The following is a 20,860-nucleotide window of genomic DNA, read 5'->3' on the forward strand; positions in this document are numbered from 1 at the left end:
TCAGCCTTCTGAGTAGCTATTTCTGGGCCTAACTATCCCTTATTGTTTTAGACTACCATTTTTCAGACCACTATGATTGATTCAGGGGTGGCTATAGGGCCAAATTTGGACTGATATGTCATCACGCTCAGGACTTTCTTCACACTGTTAGAAGAGAAACTTAGCCAGGCGTGATGGCACAGGCCTGTAACCCAGCTTAAGAGGATGAGACAGGAGGACATCAAGTTAATGAGACCCTGTCTCAAAAAATAAAATGGGCTGAAAATGTAACTCAGTGGTGGTGCCCCCCACCTCACCCAAAAAAGAAGACAAATTCTTTTGACTGGTTTTGAACCCAGGAACATCAAAGTCAGGAGCTGCTGGACTCCAGACTACTGCAGCCTTCAAATGAGCCAGCCCAGTGGATGTAAAGATAGAAACAATGCAAAGTTGAAGTGACACTATTTGAGCCCCTGGTATTTGACTTCTCTGTTATGTGTCCCCATGTTTTTCCTTCTTTGACTTGAATCAGTTTGAACAGGAAGTTTCTGTCACTTCCACTTTAAGAGGCCTGATATATGATGGTTGTTTTCTTCCCTGGTCAACTCATTTCTATAAAAAACAATTCATTAGCCAGGCATGATGACACATGCTTGTAATCCCAGCTACTTGGGAGGCTGAGACAGGAGATGACAAGTTTGAGGCCAGTCTGGGTAACTTAGTGAGACCCTGTCTGAAAAAAATAAAGGGCTGGGGATGTAGCTCTGGGTTCAGTCCCTAGTACCAGAAGAAAAAAAAATGATTCAACTCTAGAAGGAAGGTTCCCACTGGAAAAGACAAAACAGCACAGGTCTCTCAGACTAGCAGGCAGGGCCTGCTGTGGATCATGCATCAGCAGAGATAACAGAGACCCTGGCACAGCCTCTCCTCTTGAGTCCTCAGGGATGGCCAACTTCAACCTACCACTGTGGGTAGGGGAAGCAATGTTCAGAAAGGTCAAGTGACTTGCCCCAATTGTTTAGCTAAGATAATGTCACCAGTTCCACATGACCTCAGAATCCAAACTCTTCTCATTATTAAGAGAAGGCACTGGTAGATGCTGGGCCACAGAGATGTCCCAGGAAAACCGGGCCTCCTGGGAGAACAAAGCAAATCAAGCCAGAGCCAGTTCTAAAGCCAACCACATCTTTATTAGTCTCTGCAGCTGAGCCAATGGAGCCCCCCCGTCTACAGGGGACATTAGTGAGCTACTCTGGCTACCGGGTATGGATGCTAGCTAGCATTTCTACTGGCAATTGGGACTGGGTGGAGGAAGACTGGAAGGGACCAAATGGGCAGACTGCTGGGCCACCTTCAGGCAGGCACATGGGGAGCTTCCCAGAATGGTATAAAGGTGTGTCAGTCCCAGAGGGAAACACTGCTATCTCCCCAGAGTGAAAGATCAGACAAAGCCTGAGATGGGAACAGTCACATAATGGACAGAGCTCCTGGGATCAGAAAGGCATTTCCTAATGGAGGCAACTTTCTAAGGCTGGAGCTCCCAAACAGAGCTCACCTGACCCCCAACCGGGAGCCCCCAGGTTCAGTTCAATTGTTGTCATGGGGAACAGGGAACCCAGGAAGATGGTACTAGGAAGGATGGAGCTGAACTCAGAGTATTTGGGGTAAGGATATGTCAGTACTAACAATACAGGCAAAATATTCATCATAGGTGCAATCCTGAAATTTCACTCCATAAAAAGGTCACATCTCCCATTTACCTAGCAACAGCCTAGAGGCCCATCATGATCTGACCCAGCCCAACTGATCTCCCCTTCGGACATGCCATGACATTCAGGGCTCTAAACTAGTCAACAACAGCACTCCCAATCCACCCGCTTTGCTCCCTGCCCCTACACTTGTCAAAAGACACAACTGCAGTTTTTAGCACAACGTGTTTGTTTACTCCTGTTTTCCCACTAGGCCTGGAGCTGCCCCTAAAGAGAGCAGAGCGTGCAACACGCGTTCTCTTTCCAGCACCTGAAGAACTTGAAGCCAAATGAAAGTTATATTTACTGTCTTCGTGTGGTTAGATGAAATATAGGTGTCTATAAGGGATTTCTGGGGAGTCTAGCAGTAGAACCACGTTTGTGCTGAAGATGGGTAAGGAGTGGGAGGGATGGTCCAAGCCCAAAAAGGGCTAAAGGAGAGGATAGGGCTCATTTGGCTTGGAGGGTAGAGGGCGGGGTCCAGGAGGAAAAGGGGTTTAGCGGTCTAAGCGCAGGGTCCAGCGCTCCAGTCCCATCACTCAGAACCAGCAGGGCGACCACATAAGTGAGCCCAGTGCGGCGCCGGTGGCGGCTCCGGCAAGCATGCCCATGGCCAGCGGGGCGCCAGCACTGTAGCAGGGATCCTCCCGCACTATTACGTGCGTCACGCCGGGGCCTGCGGAGACAGCCGGTGAGTATCAGCGACTTAGGAGAAACCAGTCATCTTCATTCCCTTTCTGCGTGACTCCAGCCCAACCCAATATTAAGGCACTGAATCCATACTCCCCAGTCGGAAAAACTGAGGCCTTGACGAGGTAAGGGATCCACACTACCACCACGGACGTTCGGTAACTTTGGGGCCTGGGCGGGGCGGACCTCTAAACACACCACACTGCACCTATGGGGGACTGCGGTTCCCAAGTTAGCCACCAGGCGTCGCTACGAGCTCAGGAAAGATTGCTGGGAAACCAAACTGAGTAAGTGCGAGCCTGGAGGCTTCTCTGGAGCAAATCGAGCACTATTTTTAGCTCTCGAGCTGCTAGGAGTTTGCGGAGTTCCTGCCTGAGAAAATACTTAAACACTAAAAGGGTGAGGCTGGTCCTGACTGCCAATGACTCGTGGACGGGACCTGGCATTGGACTGAGAGGCAGGCTGCGGATAGAGGGACCGTGAAGGGGCTGGGCTTAAAGGGTGAGGGAAAGCTTACCTGCATAGGGCGGCCCGTAGTAGCTGCGGACATACGTGGCCTCATGCGCGTTGGGGGGCACCACCTCGTAGTAGTCCTGGTATGGGCTGTAGACGCGCACCTAGAGAGTCCAACCCGGTCAACTGCCCAGGAACTCCCTGGTCTGGATTTGGTCCCCAGTCCCCCTGGCTCCCTAAGTTTAGAAATGGGCCCCCAGGCACCAGCGAGCTCCTGGAAAGGTCCCACTTCTCCACAAAGTCCATGGTCTTTTTTGTTTCTGGTTGGTTTGTTACTGGGGATTGAACTCAAGGGCACTCGACCAGAGCCACACCCCCACCCCTCTTCTGTATTTTATTTAGAGATAGGGTCTCCCTGAGTTGCTTAGCCCCTCGCCTTTGCTGAGGTTGGCTTTGAACTCCTGATCCTCCTGCCTCAGCCTCCCAAACTACTGGGATTACAGGCGTGGGCCACCACGCAGGGCCTCCATAGTCTTTTGTATTCTAAAAATTCAGCCCTTAGATCCAGCTCCCAATGATGATGCCTTTTCTCACTCTGGTCTCCTACCTTACTAGAGAAAATTTTCTATGACTCCCAACTTCCCTTCACAGGTAGCAAAGGTAGACTTTACTAATTAATAAGTGTATAATATCTCACTTAAAACCCAATTGATTTCTCCCCTAGTCATAGGGTGGGAATATGGCCAAGTCCCAGGCTGAAAATAAAGAGGGGTTAGGGAGAAAAAGAGGAAAAGGAAGGGTAGGAATGAGAGGTAACCAAAGTAACTGTTATCGAGCATCTACTGTGTACCAGGCCCTGGGAGAGGTATTCACCTGTGCTACCACCTCTAATCCTTAAGATGAGTATTATTATCTCTCTACCACACAGACCTGGGGACCCAGGTTCAGAGAATGATCAGTGTTCTCTGCAGAATGTACTCATTGCCCGCCCCCATCCCCCAGGCTCAAAAGCCACCCACTTCAGAAACTCCTCCTAGTCTCAAAAAAAAGCCTTTCTTCCTGAATTCACTGTGGACCTTGCTTGTGCTTCTCATTATCATTTCTCTTGGCCTTTTCTACCTGCACTCCAAATGTGAGCTGCCTGTGAGCAAGAACTCATTAATTTTGCTAGACCAGCAGGGTCTAGCACGTGTCAGGAACCAAGAAATAAATGCTGGGTTAAATGGAAGTTCCCAGTCCAAGAGGGAGCAGACCTGAGGAAGGGGTAGGGTCCCCTTCTCCCCTTCTCTTCTGGATCATTCATCTTAACCCCCTCTCATCCTATACTTTTATCTCATGGGGCTTCACACCTGAATGGTACCACTCCCTTTAGAAGTCAAAGTGTCTCAAACTCCATTAACTTGGAGTGACTGCAGCATTTCACCATGCACCACACCTGTTCCTCTCCCAACAAATGTCTTTCTCTAAGAATGCCATCAACACACACACAAAGAATTTAGGTTGGCACCCTTGTCTTCACACACTTGTCTTGCTTGTCTCATGATTTGATCTTCTAAAGATGTTCTTCTGTCCATCCTCTTGGCCAATGTCAAGAGAATAAGCCATTAGCACACTGATTTCAAGTCTCTATGCCATTTCCCTCTAATAAGGATGACTTCTCACCTTTTCTCATTCAACTACCTAATTTGTGTTTCAGATTCAACTCAGGTATTGTTCTCCTTGAACTTCAATTTCTGTTGTGGTCTCATCTAGACAACCCATGTAGCTCTTGGACTTCCCTTTCTCTCAGTTGATCAATGATAAAGCCTTGTTTGTATCCTTATGTTGGTCTCTCTCTCAAGACTTGGAGACCCCTCAGGTTCCAATCAGTAATATGGTAAGTGCCTAATAAATGTTTAATGACCTTAGCACAAGTGAATCAAATACAGATGGGAAGGGCTGGGGTTGTGGCTCAGTGGTAGAGCGCTCGCCTCTCATGTGCAAGACCCTGGGTTCGATCCTCAGCACCACATAAAAATAAGTAAGTGAAATAAAGGTATTATGTCCATCTACAACTAAAAAAAAAATATATATATATATATATATATATATATATATATATATATTCAAAAAAATATACAGATGGGAACTAAGGTCACCCAACTCTGAAACTCTGAGTTGAGATTTAAGTTAGGGAGAACAAATGGTGCCTGGGCAATGCAGGGGGCTCAGACAAGCATGTGTAGGTCCTCAGGCTCAATTAACTGCTGGTTGTGTTCCCTCCCCAAGGGCTTTCTGGATGAGGTAGCCAGGATCTGGGCTTCATGCCCAAAAGGGGCTGGCGGGACTTAAGCACTCAGATCCAATTTTACTGTTTGAGAAACTGAAATCCAAAGTTTCCACTTGCTTTGCAGTTGTGGTGAGCCAGTGGCCTTGTGAGGCCTTGACGGGGGTGGAAAACACCACCTCATGTCCCTCTGGGGCACCTGTTTCTACCCTCCAGGTCTGGGAGGCCCAGAAGTAAACTCATGTAGATCACCTGGCAATAGGCAACCTGAAGGCTTATTCTCTGATTCTCCCCCTCTTCTGGAGGCCCCACCACTTACATAGGAAGGGAAGAGTTGGTCTGTCAGGGGCCACACACAAATAACTTCCTTTTCTCCAATAAACTTATACTAAGGTTTACAGTCTTTTAAATCCTATTTTTTTAGGCATTGCCACTTTAAACAAACTTATACCCTAGGCCATGCATGGAGAATACCTCAGAATGAAAAGCTAGAGTCAGGTGCAGTAGTACACACCTGCAATCCCAGCTACCCAGGAGGCTGAGATAAGAGAATGGCAAGTTGGAGTCCAGACTGAGCAACTTAGCAAGACCCTTTCTCAAAATAAAATGAAAAGGGCTATAGATGTTATTCAGTGGTAGGGTACTTGCCTAGCATGCATGATCCCCTGGGTTCAAACACCTGGAACCCCCCCAAAAAGGGAAGGGGGCTAGGAGTCCCAGGCATGTCATTGATGAATTGAGTAATGCTGGTCTAAGTAACCCTCAGAACTTCAGCTTCCTCATCTGCAAACAGTCTTTACCACACTGCCAACTCCCAAGGAACTGTGAGAATCCAGCAGAGCCACATCTATTAGGCAACCACGTGGCCCGAGCTCTTCTAGGCTCAGAAGTCATGCACGTCAGGATCCCCAGGAACAATCTATGTGATATATGTTTGTGCTTTGCTGTGGATTGACCCATGCATGCTAGGTGAGCACATTAGCCCAGAAATCTATGGTTTAAAAAATTCAGTGGTAAAGTGCTTGCCTAGCATGCCTAAGGCCCTGGGTTGATCCCCAGCACTGCAAAAAATAAAATTAAATCTATAAATACTACAGATTTCCTATGCCCACCCCAGATCTATGAAATTAGAGCATCCAGAGGTAACATTTTAATATCTGTTGTTGTAAGTCTCTAAGCAATTCTAATACACAGCCTCACTGAGCACCACTGAGCAAGAAGAGTTTATAGTCAACTATAAGACTACAGACACTCTACTCAAGCCCCACTGCCACCTGTCCCATCCTGGCTGGACCTGTATTGAGCATTGGGGACAGAAGCGGTTCAAGCCCAAGTCCTGATTCCAAGAAACATTCAGGGAGAGGAGAGGCAGACCCAGACTAAACTATAATAGGTGGTAATAATGCCATACTGAGGCCTGGCCCTGCCCTTCCCTCCTCCCTTCCTTCCTTCCTTCTTTCCTCCTTCCTTCCTTCCTTCTTTCATTCACTTGTCCCATGAGCATACTCTGAGACCTATTTCTGCTAGACCCTCATGTACTAGGAATGTTCAGAATAAACTGTCCACATCACTGAGCACATCTCACTGAGGAGGTGGCAGCACCTGAGGTGGGCCTTTAAGGATGAGCACCAGTTTGTAGGTGAATGAGAAAACTAGGCGTCTGGTGGCAGAGAGAATGACATTTGTGGTGTGGGAAAAGGAGAAAGCAGGAGTGGCTGGGGCAGAGGGCACAGCAGAGCACAGGGATGAGGGGAGGTAGCAGGTGAGACTAGCTACATTCTACAGGCCTTAAAAACCAGGCCGTGGTGGGTATCCAGTGAGTGTGTGTGAGAGGGAAGAGCAGTGACTGGGACTGTTTTGGAGAGGCTCATCCTGGTGTCCAGAGTGGAGGCAGGGAGGGCTAGCCAGCACTTACCCAGATTCGCCTCTCAACCTTACAGGGATTCCACGATCGGGTCACACACCTGACCTTGGGGCAAACCCGGCGGCTCCTGAGTGGGACGGGGGCTCCAGCTGGGGCCTGCTCAAGCCACAGAAACCCAAGAAGGGGGAGGGACATAGGTGTCAGAGGCCCTCTATGCCTGGAGAGACTGAGCTCTTAGCAGGCCCTACCAGTACTCTTTGCCAACTGGGCTGGGGCAATGGGGTGTCCTCTTCCTTTTCAGCCCAAGGTAAGGAGGAGAGACACAGAGAGGGATGATGACCGCAGACTCTTTCTAGCCCGCCTTCACCTCTCGAATGCAGCTGGGACTCCCAGTCTCCAGGCAGGAGAGGGCAGCTCAGCTCTCAAATGTCCTCAGCTCTCATCTACCTGGCCCCCTTCACCACCACCACCCCCGCCTGGCCCCTGGCTGTTTCTGTCCCCAGGTTCTGTGTTCCCTGGTACATCCAGGTCAGGGACTCCTCCTGGAGTCTTCCTCCAGAATGGGGCATGAACCTGAAGCATATGGAGGTCACACCTGCATAAGCACAAGGACAGAAAAAGCCCACAGACATGAATGCACACAAACAAAGCAGACACAGGTACAAAATCATTGACACAAACACACACCTACTCTAAGCCGGGGCCCAGAGATGTGTGTGTGTGGAGCAGAATGAAGGATCAAGGGTGGGGCACAGAGAAGTGGTCAGCAGAGCAGCAGAAGGGTGGACAGATAGAGAAGGGCCAAGGCAGCTTCATAGAGTCAGAGTGCAGAACGGTCAATCCTCACCTTCCATGGAACTGAGTACCCCTACTCGAGGGCTTTGGACCTCAGAGCCCTGTGGGCCCGACCTGGGTTCCCCCTCCCTGCAGACCACTGTTCCAGCCTCCTTACTCCTGGCTTCCTCCAATCCTGGAAGCCTGAGTCTGTCCCCCAAAGTCTAACAGCCCTCTCTACATAATGTCCCTTATTGTTTCCATAACCCTTAAGAATAAGTCCAGTTTGAGGTCCTTTGTGACGGGGCCTCAGAGGTAATCTCTCCCATGTCATTCCCTCCATGCTAAGCCACCCAACAGGCCAGACTCTGGGTCCTCTGCCACATGCCTGTGCACACACTCGCACACATCCCTACTTCTACTCTGGCAGCTCCTTCTGCAGATGACAGCCTCCTCTCAAAACACAGGCTCATCACTGAATTAAGACCTAGACTTTGGACATGACACTTTTTTGTCTCTGGACCTCAGCTTCCCTATATGTAAAATGCAACTGATGATATCAACACCCAGGCTCTCCCCACCCCTCTTCCAGGTCTGTGGGAGGATGAATTGACATAACTGGGTGCTCAGCACAATGCCTGGCCCCCGAGGGGGTTTCTACATGCATCCCAGGCTCCTTTGCTCTTTCCCAGTAGACTTTCTCTCTAGATGACAGTAGGCTCCATTATGCCACAAATAGAAGGAGCAAGCATAGATTCTGGAATCTGACAGGCAGGAATAGAGGTCATGCTGGGCCTTGGCAGCTCTTTAAACTCACGTCTCCATCAGTCACTAAGCTCTTTTGACTGCATTCCTAAATATGTCCTGTAATCATCAGCCTGTCTCTGCCAGCGAGGTCTCCATCCAGAACTGTTGCCTGAACACTGTCCTGGCCTCCAAGCTGGTCCCTAGGCACCCACACTACAATTCATTCCCTAACTACCAGCCAGACTCTCATTAAAAATCCAAGTCTGTCCAGGTGCCTTGGTGCATGCCTGTAATCCCAGCAGTTTAGAAGTCAATTTAGCAAGGCCCTAAGCAATTCAGCAATCTTCTTCCTTCTTCCTTCTTCCTTCTTCCTTCTTCCTTCCTCCTTCCTCCTTCCTCCTTCCTCCTTCCTCCTTCCTCCTTCCTCCTCCTCCTTCCTCCTTCCTCCTCCTCCTCCTTCTTCTTCTTTTGATATATACATATTTTTTAGTTGTAGATGGTCACAATACCTTTATTATTTTCATGTAATGCTGAGGATTGAACCCAGTGCCTCTCAAGTGCTAGCAAGCGCTCTACCACTGAGCCAAAACCCCAGCCCCAGCAATTTTATTCTTTGAGAATAAAAAAAAGGGAGCCAGGTGTGGTGCACACACCTGTAATCCCAGCAGCTCAGGAGGGTGAGGCAGGAGACTCTCGAGTTCAAAGTCAGCCTCAGCAAAAGCGAGGTGCTAGGCTGGGGCTGTAGCTCAGTGGCAGAGCACTTGCTTTGCATGTGTGAGGCACTGGTTTTGATCCGTAGCACTGCATAAAAATAAATAAGTAAAATAAAGGCATGCTATCCATCTACCAAAAAAAAAAAAAAAGGTGCTAAGCAACTCAGTGAGACCCTGTTTCTAAAATAAAATATAAAATAGGGCTGAGGATGTGGCTTAGTAGTCAGGGGCTCCTGAGTTCAATCCCTGGTATAAAATAATAATAATAATAATAATAATAATAAAAAGGCTTGGGGATGTGGCTCAGTGGCAAATTGCCCCTTGGTTAAATTCCCAGTAATTAAAAAAAAAAAAAATCCAAGTCTGGCCAGGCATGGTAGTGTACACCTGAAATCCCAGCCACTCAGGAGGCTAGGGCAGGAAGATCACAAGTTCAAGGCCAACCTCAGCAACTCAGTGAGACCCTGTCTCAAAAAATAAAATGAGCTGGATATGTAATTCTGATCTACTCATGCCATCCCTTTGTTTACAAATTTTCAATGGCTTCCTGATGCTCTTAGCAGAAACCAGCATCCTTAACACTGCCCACAAAGCCTGGTCCTGCCAACTATCCTTTCTAACTGCCCCCCTCCTGAGCTCCAGTCACCTCAGCCATTTTTCCTTCTGTTGGTCTACCTATAATAATGATATCAATCTTAACCCCTCTCAAGCCCTTGCACAGCCATCTACCATGGATGGATCAACTGTCTGATTTTTAAGCCTTATCTGAATTCCCACCTGGATCAGGCCACCAAAGAGTCGAGAGCAGTTACCACTACTGCAATGGAATTATTAACTAATCAGTTGTTTCACATCTGAGTCCTCACTAGGCTGAGTCCAGGAGGACAGGGCCCACATCCCCTCAGTTCATTTCTGATCCCTGGCACTTGTCACAGCACCTAGAACATAGTAGAAACTCAGTGAATATTTATTGTACAGAATGAATGAAACTATATCTGCAGAAACAATAATCCCAGGTAGCAAGGTTGACCTCACAGGACTATTGTATTTGGAATTAGACCTACATCACACCTGGAACATAATAGTTGCTCGATAAAAGTTCCTTTCCCCTAGCTCACAATGCCACCCCCTCCTCCAAGTCTTCACGGAGGCTTCTTTTTTTTTTTTTTTTTTTTTTTTAGAGCACCCTTGGTCTTCATGGAGGCTTCTCTACCTCTCTCCTCTGAGTTACCAGCTGGCTGTCCTTCCTCTTTTTCCATGTGGGACTCAGGGAATCTGAGTCTGCCCAGGCATAGGAGCACTAGATTGAGAACTGCTGACAGGCGGAGACCGAGTCTGAATCACCCATGATTCTATGGCACATGGGGCTGGGAAGAAGGGAGAGAAAATGGGGCTCACCGGAGTGGAGTTCGCCTCCAGCAGTGCCGTCTTCCATGCTCTGCAAAGCAAACCCCCAAGACCATGAGGTGATAGTTTGAAAGAAGGGGGTTCAGACCTTCACACTTTAGACTTTTCCTCTCTAACTCACTCTCTAACCCCAGTCTCATGAAAAGGAGTCAGATTCGCTTGACTCCTTCAGGTAGACAAGAGTGATCCTCCCCTGCCCCTGTCACATGGATGGACCCTTAGTTAGGCTAATTCATTCTTAGAACACAGTCCCCTCCCCTCTAGAAGTTCCAGTTTTTCCATAGATATAGTGGACAATTGGGCTTAGGGGGGTCTCTTAAGGGACTTACGATTCTGACATGCCCAGGCGGGTGCTCTAGCTGCGGCCCACCTCCACATAGCAATCCTACAAACACAGCTCTCCAGAGCTCTGACCCTTGGGAATGCCCAGTGGACACCAGACAATTGGGCCTTTGTTGGTTGCCATGGCACCTGGCTGGGGTGGACAAGGCGGCTCTATGCTGTGTGCCTGGAGCTCAGCTTCCCCCACTCCCACACACCCATCTCTTTACTCTCCCCCAAGCACAAAGGCTAACCCCCTCAGCCCGAGGGGAGGAAGGCAAGGAATGTGAGGGAACAGATGGTACCCAAGGACACCTCCAGGCTCAGTGTGGATATGCATCTGACATTGGGGTTCCCTTGCCTGGCACACAGGCGGGTTTGGGTCTACCCTTCAGATCTCAGTCCCCATGTCAGGGCATCTGCTCAGAAAGGAGTAGGAGGCAGGGTCCTTTTTCAGGTGCCATTGGCTTTGTTTGCTCTTTTATATCCCCCCAATTGAAGACTCCCCTCAGAAGCTGATACATACATTCTGAATGCCCGGGGACCATGCACCTGAGGCAGGTGTGCACACCTCTGCCTCCACACTTTGAGCTCATAGATCATGTGAAGAGCCCACTGCTTACCATACCAACCATCATCATCTGTCTCCCTGCTGCCCAGCCTCCATGACACCACCTTACTGGTCTCAGACCCTCTTCCTACTGTTGGGGAACTGGAAGGCCCAAGAAGAAGGGGGTGTCTGATTTCATTCCCTAAGATCTATCGCATCCTTTCCCAAGAGCTACTCACACAGCATCATCCCTAGTCTCTGCGCACAGGTGCAGGCGGGAGCCCTCCCGCAGGTTCACGGTCAGCAGGCCATCTCGGCTCCGGCCCTCTGGGGGCTGTATATCTGGAAGCAGACATACACTGGTGGACTTTCCACAGGTATAGGTCCCAGATCCCCCCAGAAACTGGGAACAAGAACAACTGATTGGTCTTTTCTACCCTCCTCTGATCCCCACACTTTCTGAGGATTCTGCTGTACCCTTTCAGCCAACCCACATTACCAGCTTCCTTAAGAACATCTTCCAGTTTTCTGTTATAATTGTGGCCTAAACCTTGGTTGAAGAATTTAAAGATTAGCCAAATTAGTGTGACTCTTAGCCACTCACTTACTCTGAGTCTCCTTATTTCATCTAGTTCATGTCTGACTTGTCTCTGCAACTGGCACAGAGTAGGAACTTGACAAAGCAGTAATTTCTTACTTCACATCTAACTGAAGTGGGGTTGACAAAGGCCCAGAAGCAGTGTCAGTGGGAGCCTTCTGAAAGCTGCAAAGAGGCTTCCAGTTGCTGGTGTTCTCAGAAACAGTGGAAGGACTCTCCCCTGGACACAATGCCATAGAGGAAGGGCTTCTGCTCACCATGACACTCTTGGCCGATCTTTATGTCACGGACATTGAACTGGATGAGCACACGGTCTTCCTCGTCCTGCGCTGTCTCATCATGGTAGTAGCCCAGCGTCCCGTCCAGCCATAGTGCAAACCAGTTTCGCTTCCAGCGGCGGAGGATGGAGCCTGCGTGATATACCAGACCCACCCAGCGAACTAATCCCAGAGCCTGCTGGGGGCAAGAGCCCCAGATGGGCTCCTAGAATCCCCTCAGTCCTAGCCCTCAGTATGTTAACCTCTTAACCCCTTTCTTGTATATCCACCTCTAAAATGGGCACAGGGTCCCTTTCTGTCTTGTTCAACACCTTTCTCTCACTGGCCCATACCTTACCAACATCTCCTTACCCTAAGCCTCTCTCTTATCTCCTATCTTGGCTTGTATGATAGTCATCTGTGTCATATCTGCCTCTTCTACCAGACTGGGGAGGCCACAGCTACCCATACAGATCGTAGAACTAGCAGAACCTGTGTTTAGTGTTTGCCAAAATGAATGGGCAGGGGACATGGGGTGTGGGGGTCTTGGTCCCAGGGGTTCCCAGGATAGCTCTTGTTCAGATCAAAAATCCAGTCAGAGACAGGTCTGAAAGCCTGAAACCACTATAGCTTCAGACATTTTGCAACTGGAATCGTAACAGGAAAGAGCAGACATAAGATGGCTTCTCAGAGCTTTGTGGATTTCAAAGCAGAGATATTTTCCTTTTGTTCTGGGACTTATTTGTGTTCCAGCCTTGGATTGGGCTGCTGAGGACACACAGAGGGTCAAACTCAGTCTGTGTCCTGAGGAGCTCACACTCTAGGGCCAGTATGGGGTGGAGGACTGGGAGATCCACAAGTAAAGACAGTTACATTAAAACTCACGGCAGGAACCAGGAAGGGGGCCTCTGAGCCAGGCTGACGCAGTGGCAAGAGTGAGGGTTAGAGGAAAAGTCAGAGAAGGCTCATCAAAGAAAGGGACACCTGGCTGGGTGTTGATGATTAATTAAAAGTCTGCCAGGCAGTCAGGAATAGGAGGACACTGGGCAGGGAGAAAAGCATAGACAAGGGAGGAGAGGAGAACTGATTTTCCTGTTGCTGGCCTAACACTGCTTCCCTCACCCCTGCCCGGGAACCAGAAGAGGGATAGAGAAGGGTCTGGCTCAGGATCACTCACTCTGTCTCCACAGCCAGCCGCCCCTCACCAGGGCCATTTCTTCAAAGGGACTTTCCAGGATGGAGTCAGGCGGGACCTGTCAGAGGAACCCAGGCACACAGTCCTCATCAGATCCAGACTCCCTGAAGAACCTCCAGTTCTCCCTGGGGAACCACCCAGGGAACTTTTAAAGCAGTAAACAAACAAGAGCCAGGCAGCCTCCATCTCCTCCCCATTCTCTACTCCAGCCAGAGAATGAGAGCTCTGTCCTCTGTCCTCGTGGGGTCATCAGGGCTACCATCAGCTATGATGTGGTGGGGCAGGAGTGGGGGGTAGGGATCAGGAGCCTGGATTCCAGTCTCAACTCCAAATCCTTTGTCAAGTCCCTTGTCCTTGACCTTCCAGGTCAGATTCAATTTCTATGAAACTGTGTCCCAAGGCAGGTAGAAGTGTGTCTATGAAGCAGGTAGGCGCTGGAGGGAGGAACTCCTAAAACTCAAACAATATTAGAAAATGGGATTCTGAAATGCTAGCAGCACAGAATATCAGAGTCATGAGGGAATTTCACAGTAAGAAAAGCCTCCCTCCCAGCTGAACCCCACTGGAGCCACTCACAAAGTGCATAAAATAATACTTTAACAGCAGCTATGACTAATGGAGTCCTATGGGCTAGGTGTACTTCTCTGCTTTCACCTATCATCTCATTTAAGCCTCTTAGCCATCCTTGCTATAATTCCCACTTTAGAGATGAGGAAACTGGGTCCAGTCACTTGCACAGATCCTGTTGATTAGCAGTAAGCACTGAAGCCGGGATCCACACTCAGCAGTCCTGGCTTTTCATCATTAAACCGAGTAGGAGTTTTGAAAACATGCAATGTTCAGGTTAGGCCCCATGACAATTAATCATCAGTTGTGGAAGAAGCAAGAACTGCTGGTCTCTAAAGATTCCGAAGTGATTCCACAGCACAGCAAAGTTTGGGAGTCGCTGTGGGCGACTACCTCACTTTGTCCCCATTGTAACTTTGTTAGGAGTAAAAGAAGTTTTACTCCTTTCGGATGGACAGAGGGGCAGCAAATGACTTAATCCACGTATATGAAAAAACTAGGATTAGAAACCAGGTGCCCTCTATTCCTAATGGTGAGTTATTTGTGAGCAGGTGTGTCTACCCCGCCCCCACCTGCTCACACCTGTTTCTGCGTAACAAGGGCTGGCATACCTGGGGTGGAAGACCTGGCCAGGTCTCTTTTTCTCTCCCTCCCCTCCAAGCTGACAGATCAAGAGGCCAGGTGCAGACTCCCTCTCCAGCCCCCCTTGATGCACCCACCTGTCTACACCTGCTGTGGATGCTGCTGCCAAAACCAGCGCTACTTGATGCAGCTGCCACCCAACCCGCTGCGCCTGCGCCTTTTGCGCCTAGAGAGCCTGGGGCATTTCACTGCCAGGCTTCGCCCCGGGCCTAGAGGCCCTGGGGCCCCGCCCTGCAGACCCGCCCCACCCCCAGGGAGGGGGCGTGGCTCGAAGAGGTGATGACCGAAGCATGCTGGGACTTGTAGTTTGCAACCCTGCAGAAGGGCAGGAGATGCTCACATGAGTGGTAGTCCTTTAATGACCCGGGTCTTCTTCTTCTTCTTTTTTTTTTTCTCTCTTTCTTTTTTTAAAGAAAGGGTCGCGCTCTGTCGCCCAGTCTGGTCGCCAATAATTCCCTTGCTTCCACCTCCCAAGTACCTAGGTGTACGCCAACGCGTTCAGTTTATTTTACTAAAACGTTTGCTCACTCATTAATTGTGTATATTTTCTTCAGTGCTGGGGATGGAACCCAGGGCACGCAACATGCTAGGCACGCGCTGTACCACTGAGTTGTAACCTCAGCCTTTACAACAAATATCCCCCCTCTTTTTTTTTTTTACTGGGGATTAAACTCAGGAGCTAGGAGAACTCTACAAATGAGCTACATCCTTGGCCCTTTTTTATTTTGAGACACGATATCACAAAGTTGCTGAGGCTGGCCTCAAACTTGTGATCCTCCTGCCTTAGCCTCCCGAGTCACTGGGATTACAGGTGTGTGCAACACAACTATGCCCAGCTAAAATAATTTTTCTTAAGAATTTCGCTCCGGGGCTGGGGGTTGTGGCTCAACTATAGAGCTCTCGCCTGGCACTTGCGAGGCTCTGGGTTTGACCCTCAGCACCACATAAAAGTAAATAAATAAAAATAAAGGTATTGTGTCCAACTACAACTAAAATTTTTTAAAAAATTTAAAAAATTTTTAAAAAGAATTTGACTCCAGCTGGGTTCCTGGCGCACACCTGTAATCCCAGCGATTCGGGAAGCTGAGGCAGGATGGATGGAAAATACAAGGCCAGCCTGGACGACTTAGTGAGACACTTTCCCAATATAAAACAAAAGGAGCTGGGAAGCGCTCAGTGCTTGTTACCATGCGGGAGGCCTGGGTTCATTCAATCCCCAATCCCGTCCCCATCATCACACACAGACACAATTCTGTGCATGAACACCGGATGTGTGAGTACAAGGCTATTAAAAAGGATGGCTGTGCCAATTGTATCCTGTGAGCACCCAAGAACAAGGTCATTAAAAAGTTCTGCAGGGGCCAGGCGCCGTGGCGCATGCCTATAATCCTAGCAGCTCCGGAAACTGAAGCAGGAGGATCACAAGTTCAAAGCCAGGCTCAGCAATTTAGCCAGACCCTGTCTCTAAATAAAATAGAAACAAGAGCTAGGGTGTGGCTCAGTGGTTAAGCACCCCTGTATTCAATCCCCGGTACAAAAAAAAAAAATTCCACAGAGCAAGACCCGCAGTGGTGTGCACCTATATGATCCCAACAATTTGGGAGTCTGAGGCAGGAGAACCACATGAGCCTAGGAGTTCCCAGGCAGGAAGGAAGGAAAGAAAGAAAGAAAGAAAGAAAGAAAGAAAGAAAGAAAGAAAGAAAAAAGAAAAAGAAATGTTATTAGAAACATTGCAGAGGGCTGTGGCTGTGGCTAGTGGTAGAGCCCTTGCCTCGCCCACCTGAGGCACTGGGTTTGATCCTCAGCACCACATAAAAATAAATAAAATAAAAGTATTGTGTCCATCTACAACTAAACATATATAAAAGAAAGAAAGAAAGAAAAAGAAAAGAAAGAAAGAAACATTGCAGAAGCTGCAGCCTCACTTGTCAGAGTCATTCCAGAAGCTAGTCTTTGGCACCTGTGGCTTCCCAAGCTGCCTGTGAAGCTCCATCACTGGATGAATGTGCCATTCACAGCAAGGGAGGGAGGCAGGAATTGACTTCCTTAGTCTCACAGGATTGAACACCCCACCCTAATTTAGACCTGCAGGTGCTGCCCCATCACCTTCACCAAAGCCCACATAAAGAGCTGAGTTTTTAAGTATACTTTTTTTTTTTTTTTTTGGGAGAGAGAGAGAGAGAGAGAATCTATTTATCATTTTTTTAGTTTTCGGTGGACACAACATCTCCGTTTGTATGTGGTGCTGAGGATCGAACCCGGGCCGCACACATGCCAGGCGAGCATGCTACCTCTTGAGCCACATCCCCAGCCCTTAAGTATACTTTTTAAAAATCAATTTTAAAAAATCTGTTAACTAATTTTCTTAAAAAAAAAAAAAGTAAAGTTTCTAGGAGAAACCAGACTCCAGTTTTGCATGGTTTTTGTTTGTTTGTTTGTTTTTGTTTTTGGTTCTGGGGATTGAATCCAGGAATGATTAACCACTGAGCCATAACCCCAACCCTTTTTATTTTTTATTCTGAGACTGGGTCTTGCTGAGTTGCTTAGGGCCTCACTAAGTTGCTGATGCTGGCTGTGATCCTCCTGCCTTAGCCTCCAGAGCCACTGGAATTACAGACATTTGCCACCGCCTGGCTTGCATGGTTTTTGAAGCTTGGTTTTTAGGAAGTACGGCACTGGGCTCCAGGGCAGCCTCTGACATGCCTTTGCCCTCCACTCCTAGTTTATTGTCTCCTGGGGAGACTAAGTGTAAACACACAGTTAAAACAAAGAATGTGATTTAACAAGGAGAAAGAAGAGTCAGTCTTTGACCAAGAGATTGGGGAAGGCATCCCAGTGGAGGTTGAAAGGTCTCAGTGGATGGGTAGTAGCTTTACAGGCTAAACAAGAGTCCATATGAGCTCTGGTCAAAAAGTTCAAGGGTGGCCAGGCACTGTGGCACACACCTGTCACCCCAGCAACTCAGGAGGCTGAGGCAGTAGGATTACAAGTTCAAAGTCAGCCTCAGCCATTTAGTCAAGGCCCTAAGAACTTAGCAAGACCCTGTCTCAAAAAATAAAAAGGGATAGGGATGTGTCTCAGTGGTTAAGTACCCCTGGGTTCGATCCCCAGTACCCTCACCCCCCCCCCAAAAAAAAAGTTCAATTGTGCATTATTTTTAGAAAATAGAAGACAGGGTGGGGGAGCATGGAGAGCAGCAGATGATAAAGCTGCAGAGTTTGCTAGATTATAACATAAAGGCTTTAGATGACAGGCTAAGAGCTTGGATATTATGGCACAGTAGTAACTGCACCTTGGGAAAGCGTTTCAAGGGTTTAGGTGGTATGACAAATGGGTTGCATTTGGGAAAAGTTCATCTAGAGCACAGTCAAAATGGATTAGAAATCTGAGAATGGTTGCACATGTCTGTAGGTCCACCTATTATGGAGACTGGGGCAGAAGGATGGTTTGAGCTCACAAGTTTAAGATCAGCCAGGGCTATATAGCAAGATCCCAATTCAAAAAATAGAAAGAGAACAAAAAAGATTGGAGGGTTAGAGGGGCCCAGCTCCCAAGTGGGGAAGAAGAGTGTTTCTTTGTCTCCTAGGTCTGCCTAGGTCTGCCCCATCCAGGATCATTTCCTTGAATTGCCCGACTTCAAATCCCCACATAGAAGCAGACAAGGCATACCTTCCAGAGATCAGGGATTGCCAGGGTCTGAAAGGCTCCTGGTCCATCCCCTATTTAGGAAGGGTCCACCCCACCCCTGGCTCTCATATTCAAGAAAACTTTCCTTACCGGAGTTGCAGGGCTCATGGTTCCCAGGCAGTCAGAGAAGCGTTTCCCAGCAGCTTCTGCACGGGGGCATTTCCCTGAGCGCCTTAGAGATAAGGGGATCAAGAAGGTGCTACCAAGAGGGGCCTGAAGGGGGAGGAAAGGAGGAAGCACACAGATTTAGGGAAAGTCATCTTTCTCTAGTCCTCTCCCCAACCTTCCCGACTGATCTCGGGCTCTGACCCTTAGTGCCTGAACAAGTCATCGGTGATTCGAGATGGTCTTAGCCCTGGGTCGCCAAGGTACAGGGGAAGGAGGATATGGGGGGAGGGGGGAAGGAGAGCGGCTGGGCCAGTCCTCCACCATCAGTGGGGGATGGGACTAAGTCTTCATTCTGCTGCTTGACAGAACCGCGCCCATCACCCAGTCCTGGATGCTCAGCTTGGCTCCTTAAGCCTCCCTCTTTCCCTCCTGAGTCTCTAATCTTGACCTCGATCCACCCCAGCGCTTCAGCCCTTCGTGCAGTGCGTGCCATGCTGGGAGATTCGCTGTGGTGGATCCTATTAGCCACGGAGCTGATCCCCTCTTAGCAGTCCAGGAACCAGACCTCCCAAACCATGCTGTTTTCCATACCTGTGCCTTTAACTCACTTTCTGATCCTTGGACTGTTCCATCCCAACCTTTGCCTGGCTAAATTTTCCACTCCCATAGCACAGATGGGAGAAGAAGAAGAGGCTAGAAGAGAGCAAAGGAAAGGAGGGAGGAAAACTGGCCTCAGGAATCCTATCGGTTCCTTTCCTCTTCCTGCTCCCATCCCAGATGGACAACTGGGCAACTGGGCGTCCTTCATAGAGGGAATAGGGTGGCGATCTGTGAAAACATCTTCTAGATTGCATTCTCCAGATTTAGCAGCCAGATGAAAAGAGAAGATTCTTCAAAAGCAGTGAGAAAGACTGAGACCCTCCTAAATGTGAGGCTAACACAAGAAAAAGAGCCAAGGAAGTTGAGCAGATTAAAACCACAAACTCCTGACACCAGTTCCAAATCTAAACACAGCCAGTCCTGGCCACTGTCTCTAAAATGTTGCCAATGTCCTCTGTGAGAAACTAATAAGAAGCCTGGACTCTTCAGAAGCCGGTGGGGATGTCTATACACATTGTAACATCTTGCAAATAATCCCTGCTACCTGAAGTCATGTTTATCACTGTTGGATTGGTTTTTGGTTCTTGACTTTTTTTGGGGGGGTGGGTGGAGAGGCTGATGGGGCAGTGTTACAGGGCTGGGGCCTTCTGGGACACTGAGGCAGTGTGAAGACACCCCCTTCAAACCCCAATTCTTTCTATCAAGTCAGAAAGTTTTCAGATGTGTCCTTCAGAGTAACAGGCATGAGTTTATTGAAGGGGAATAAGAAAAAGGAAAAGGGGGCTGGGGTTGTGGCTCAGAGGTAGCGCGCTCACCTAGCTGGCATGGGGCACCGGGTTCAATCCTAGCACCACATAAATGTAAAATAAAGATATTGTGTCCACCTAAAGCTAAAAAATAAACATTAAAAAATAAAATAAAGATGTAATGTCCACCTAATACTTAAAAATAAATATTAAAAAAGAAAGAAAGAAAAAGGAAAGGGGACACTCCCAAGGAAGAGAGTGGGTCCTGTCAGAGTGGAGGGGGACAGTGTACCTCTCCTGCACTCCAGACTTACCAGGAATCCCAGAGAAGTTTCCAGAGAGTCCGGCCCAGGTCCACCTCTTGACTTCTGATTGACATTAGACTTTCAAGTCCCCACTGACATGACAATTCTAGGTCACTTTGGCATATGCTGACCAATTCTAATTGGGATCTTAACCATAAATTCTTATAGACTTTGTGGATAAGAGGAATTATTCTTATCTCCCGGAGTGTTTCAGGATTTGGTCTGTGAGAAGGGTTTTTTTGGTGTGTGTGTGTGTGTGTGTGTGTGTTTAGTCTGTGAGGTTACCTTTGAGGGTAACTTGGATTCCTCTTATCAACATTATTTCTGACCTGTGTTTCTCCTGTAGGTAACAGGTAGCTTGCTGAGGAATGTGACATATCCTGTCTACGTAAGCTAGGCAGGGCTACAGGGTAAATTGTTTTTTGGAAAAGAAAGCACGTGCGGGTCAATACAGTGGGCCAATACAGTGGGCCCATTTTATAGAATTAGACCTTTAACCTTATGTTCCCACCATTTGTATCTGTCTGTCTCCTATTAGGGGGGTTGTTTTTGGTACTAGAGATTGAACCTGGGGGTGCTTTATCACTTTTTATATTAATTTTGAGACAGGGTTTCACTAAGTAGCTGAGGGTCTTGCTAAATT

At 48.4% G+C, this 20,860-nt stretch overlaps 1 protein-coding gene across 2 annotated transcripts; it reads right to left on the reverse strand.

Moving 5' to 3' along the window:
- Positions 1-1,185: 1,185 nt before the first annotated feature.
- On the reverse strand, positions 1,186-14,979 carry Plekhb1 (pleckstrin homology domain containing B1). Of its 2 annotated transcripts, XM_076843992.2 has the most exons (8): positions 14,849-14,979; positions 13,545-13,620; positions 12,368-12,520; positions 11,752-11,854; positions 10,633-10,672; positions 7,052-7,156; positions 2,935-3,034; positions 1,186-2,403 (listed from the first exon to the last, which is right to left on the reverse strand). In XM_076843992.2, the coding sequence occupies exons 2-8, from the start codon at positions 13,579-13,581 to the stop codon at positions 2,267-2,269; spliced, it is 675 nt and encodes a 224-aa protein (XP_076700107.1). In that variant the 5' UTR covers positions 13,582-13,620; positions 14,849-14,979; the 3' UTR covers positions 1,186-2,266. The 2 variants fall into 2 exon arrangements, with proteins under 2 accessions (XP_076700107.1, XP_076700108.1); XM_076843993.2 differs by lacking the exon at positions 7,052-7,156.
- Between the last annotated feature and the right edge of the window lie 5,881 nt (positions 14,980-20,860).

This window comes from Callospermophilus lateralis, chromosome 2, assembly GCF_048772815.1.
Source record: "Callospermophilus lateralis isolate mCalLat2 chromosome 2, mCalLat2.hap1, whole genome shotgun sequence".
NCBI classification, from domain to species: Eukaryota; Metazoa; Chordata; class Mammalia; order Rodentia; family Sciuridae; genus Callospermophilus; species Callospermophilus lateralis.